This window comes from Chroicocephalus ridibundus, chromosome 6, assembly GCF_963924245.1.
Source record: "Chroicocephalus ridibundus chromosome 6, bChrRid1.1, whole genome shotgun sequence".
In the NCBI taxonomy this organism is placed as follows: domain Eukaryota; kingdom Metazoa; phylum Chordata; class Aves; order Charadriiformes; family Laridae; genus Chroicocephalus; species Chroicocephalus ridibundus.
In genome coordinates, this window is record NC_086289.1 from 49,022,088 (window position 1) to 49,026,746 (window position 4,659).

Sequence of the window (4,659 nt, forward strand, 5' to 3'; positions counted from 1 at the left end):
GCAGAGCAGCGAGCGCTCTCTCAGAAGGCCAGGATGAGCTTTTTAATGTAATCAGAATCCAAAGGAGATTTTTGGAAACTCAGTCAATCGGGCTCATCTATTTCACGTGCCCAGAGATGATTAATTCTGGTTCACTTTACTCACCCAGAAAACTTTCCCAGAAGAGACCAAGGAATTCCGCACACATAAATGACTGTGCTCCAGGCCCCCAAATCAAAAGAGCTTACGCTGTAAAGCGCTGCCATGAGAAAGCTCCATTTAGCAAGCCACAGCAAAGTTTCATACTTAAGACAGCGGGATGGGAAATTGCGGCGCAGCGTCAGAGCCCCGAGGGGAAGCTGGGCTGGCTCCCCGGCAGGCAGCACGCCACAGCACGCCGCAGAGCTCGTCCGGCCGATCGCAGCGCCGGCAAACACAGGCCCGGCTGTTCCCAGGCAGGCGGACAGACAGGACCGTGCGATGGGCAGCAGGGGTGCTTCAAAAAGCAGCGGATGGATCAAAAGCAAGCGACACGCTCTATAAGCGGATCGCATTTTCAAACACTGCCCCAGCACACACCGACTGAAGAAAGAAAAAGACAGGGTACAGCCCAAACCCAGATATCCAAAATCCACTCAGAATACATACAGTGATAACTAATTTCACAAAAACACAAGTACCTTAATATTTATTTTAAATACCAAATTAGCTATACCTCCCATTTTTAGCACTGCTATCTGGAATTTAGGCATACATCCTAACAGGCCAATTATAAGATCTCCCAGTGATAGTGATCATCAATGTTGTTTGTGCTGAGTGATGAACTGAGGGAACGGACATGTGTAACGTAGTCATTCAGCAAGTGTATAGGCAACCTTATGCAAGAATCTTTTAACTAGTTTATTAAACGTGTTTCCTTTTCAGAGTAAGTTCAACATCTGATGCCAAAATTTCATCAAGAACTCAAATAGCTCAGTAGCCAGTTATCACCTGTTTAACTTAAAAGGACCAATACAAGAAATAAACATATTACACATCACTAAAATTTTCACACATACACACACACATACACTTATCAGCATCCTGTTTATATCAATTTATTTTCACAAATCAATTTCCTTTTTCCTACTCATACTCTTCACATTTGCTGAAGGCACAACACCCAGATAGGCAATGTAAAATATACCTCCTGTAGAAAAGTCTATAGTCTCCTAAGAGAACAGCTTGGCAAAACCACTTTAGTTTAAAAACTCAAGTTGCAAAATGAGCCTCTAAAGAGCATCAGAGAACACCAAGATTAAAAACTACTTGAGGTGTCTGCACTTCTCATATGCAACACACCACTTAACCTTTAATAAACCGAGACTTTTTCAGGAAATTATAAAAGCAGAAGTAGTAAAATCTCTTATTTTTTTAATCGAGTTTTAACGATGGGACAGAGTCTCTAGGCAAAGCTCCCAGGAAGAGCCAGACCACCATCTGGCTCCATCGTAGAGCAATGACAATCCACAAGAAACACGTATCTAACCAGCGCTCGGAAATTAAACGCTAGGTTGACTCCGTAAAAACTCCATTACAGCTATGAACACACAGCTGTGTTTCCTCCCTCCTCGTACATAAATATACCCTTGGACACTCAGATAAAGGGGAAAAATAAATCATTCTATGCATTTTTCTATGCTTCCCTGTTACACCTGTTACCAATCATCAAGAAATATCTTAAATAGCTTACTGTATTATTAGCACTATAGAATATATAGAATATATATAATTTTATTTTCATTTTCACACATGCTAATGTTTCCAGTATGATAAATGTCTTTTTAAATCCTGCACTTCTTGTCACGCTGTAGATCCACTTCTATTTGACAGTGACTCCTGGACATACATGTCAAGACAAAAATAAATACTGCTGTGATGGCAAACATTTTAAAACTCTTAGGACACTAATACAGTGGCACTTGAAAGATTTTTCAAATACAACAAAAAAGACAGTAGTTAAATAGAAACCTGCTTTGACACAGCCATAAAACCTGCACTACAGTTGTGAGATCTGTACTTGTTTCTGCAAGAGCAGCTCCTAATCTTTGAACACGTCAAATGTTGCACACCAGCCCTCCACCCATACCCTTAAAAAAGTCCACGTTGCTATTTTCAGCAAGCATCCCCTCCAGCTGTACATAAGCAACACTGTAGTTCCCAAACAATTGAGGTAATTATAAAAATGAATATCATTTATTGTTTTTTTTATTACTATCATATCTGAACATTTGCTTTCATACAAAAGTCTGATTTTCAGCATTATGCTTTCCAAGGGCATCCCTCCGCACCGGGGAGATAAAGGTGTGTTAGGGATTGTGCAAGAGTTTTTCTTACCATCTTCAAACCCACCAGAACTCCATAAAGAAGATTTTGGTACAGAATCACTGCCTCGAATTTTAAGGAAGGGGAAAAGGGGTCTACACATATTTTCAGTTCCACTTTATTGTTTTTTTTAAATCTCATCTAACCCAATGCAATGGGGGGAGGGGGGGAGGAATAAAAGAAAAAAAAAAAAGAAAGAAAGGAAGAAAGAAAGAAATCATCACATTACTGTATGTTACCCTTCAGCAGTCTTTGGAGGAAATCGGAACCCAGGTTGCTTTTCCCGGCTCCCTCCCTCACTCAAGCCAGCCGAGCGGCTCCTCTCCCCAGCGGGGCTCGGCCGCCCCTGGGGACGGTCGGCGAACGCCCGCTGCCCTGTCACAGCCGTGGCTTCTTGAGCAACGTTCTGCTGAGGTCCTTCACCTCTTCGGGGCTGCCAACCCTCTCGTAGCCCAGCAGGGCCATGGGCTGGTGGCAGTACTCCTCGACCTGCTTGATCTGCTGGTAGCTGAGCGCAGTCCTCCAGGCGCTCAGCGCCTGGGTGGCGTTCCTGGCCGACACCACAAAGGGCTTGGAGGAGTAGCCAGGGCCACTGGTCATGTTGAGGGCAAACTTCTCCATCTCTGGGCTGACCACCAGGTTGACAAAGCTGTACACCTGCCGCAAGGTCTTGATGGGCTCGACCACCAGGTCCTCGTAGCGCACAGCCATGTAGTTGCCCTGGAGCCAGTCAGGGGGGTGCAGAGCAGTCTGCAGGGTCTTGGCCATGCTGCTGCAGATGACCTCCATAGCACCCAGGGCATGGTAGTCTGAGCCACCCCCACCCTCCTTCTTTCCACCCAGCTTGTGGCCAGCATCAAGGAAGGGCATGCGGTGGATGCGGGGGTCCCTGCTCCTCACCACCTGCAGGCTCTCCCGGATGAGGCCATGCCGGGACTTGATGCGGGAGCTGGCAACGGCCCGGGGGTCCCGCACCAGGTGGATGACTTTGAGGTCCAGGGTCGGGTCCCGCATGAGGGGGGCGAGGACGGCCAGGTCGAAGACGCGGACACCCTTGATGACCAGCGTGCGATACTTGTGGCATTCCTCCTGGAAGCGGCTGAGGCGCTGCGGGGGACACTTCTTGCACACCCTGTCGTCCACCATGCCCACCACCTCCTTGCGGTAGGCCGGGCAGAGGGGCGAGGAGCAGATGACCTTGTTGGTGGCCGCCCCGAAGATGCCCAGCGTGGTGAGGTTCTTGCCGGCGCCCGCCGTGCTGTAGAGCTGGAAGACGGAGAGGTCGCAGCGGTACAGGGAGCTCAGCATGTCGCGGGCCGCCCCTTGCAGCGAGACGGCGTCCCCGGGGTACAGCTTCTGCCAGACGTGCCACACCGGCTCGTAGAGGAAGAAGACCTCAGGGTTCTGGTTGAAGAGCTCCCCGAAGAAGGACGACCCCGAGCGCCAGGTGGTGAAGACATAGACCAGCTGCCGCCGGGCCCCCGCCGGACCGCGGCTCCCGGCCGGCGGCGGCGGGGGCGGCGGCGGGGGCTGGTGTTGGTGGCGGGGGGCGGCCGGGGACTCCCCGCAGCGCCGCGGCTCCCGCCGCCACTTGTACTCCAGCAGGTTGAGGGCGGCGAGGAGCAGCAGGAGCGCGTAGCCCAGGCACAGCGCCAGCGCCTTCCGCCGGCACACTTTCATGCTGGGCGGCGGCGGGGCCAACTGTTGCTCAGCGCCCCGACGCCCCGGGGCCCGCGGCGGGCAGCAGGGCGCACCGCCCCCGGCGCCGTCTCCCGGCCGGCCCCCCGCGCCCGGCCCGCATGGCGCAGCCGCCGCGACGCCGACGGCCCCGCCGCCGCCGCCTCCGCCCCTCCGCTGCCCTACTTAGCAGCCGCGCGGCCACCCGCGCTTCTTCCGCGCCGCCATCGCCGAGCGGCCGCGGGCGCCGCCGCAGCCCAGCTCACGGCGGCCGCCGGGGCGAGGCGGCGCCGCGCTCCGCTCCGCCCCGCAGCGCGGCCGCGGGGGCGGGAGCAAAGGGGGGCGGCGGGCGGGCGGGCCCCTGCGCTGGCAGCGCGCATGGCGCCCCCGCCCCGCGCCGCAGCGGGGACAGCCCCGGCCGCCGCCGCCGCCGCCGCCGGGTAACGGAACGGCCGCGGAGGTGCGGCCCGAAATGGCGGCGCCCCGCCCCGCGCTCCCTATTGGCGCCCGCTCCCGCCGCTCCCGCCGCCGTCCCGCCTCCGCCGCAGTGCCCGGTGCGGCCCGTGGCGCGGAGGGGCACTTCGCACCACCCCCCGCACCGACCTTCCTGCCTCTCGGCGCGGTAGGGGGCGGCCCCCG

At 54.6% G+C, this 4,659-nt stretch overlaps 1 protein-coding gene across 1 annotated transcript; it reads right to left on the reverse strand.

Annotated features, from left to right (window-relative positions):
• Positions 1-864: 864 nt before the first annotated feature.
• Positions 865-4,208, reverse strand: CHST2 (carbohydrate sulfotransferase 2). The gene has a single exon (XM_063339319.1). It carries the CDS (start codon positions 4,021-4,023, stop codon positions 2,722-2,724), a length of 1,302 nt encoding a protein of 433 aa, XP_063195389.1. The 5' UTR covers positions 4,024-4,208; the 3' UTR covers positions 865-2,721.
• Positions 4,209-4,659: the final 451 nt, after the last annotated feature.

Coding starts and splice junctions, on each gene's coding strand:
- CHST2 (XM_063339319.1), bottom strand. CDS start 4,023: ATGAAAGTGTGCCGGCGGAAGGCGCTGGCGCTGTGCCTGGGCTACGCG.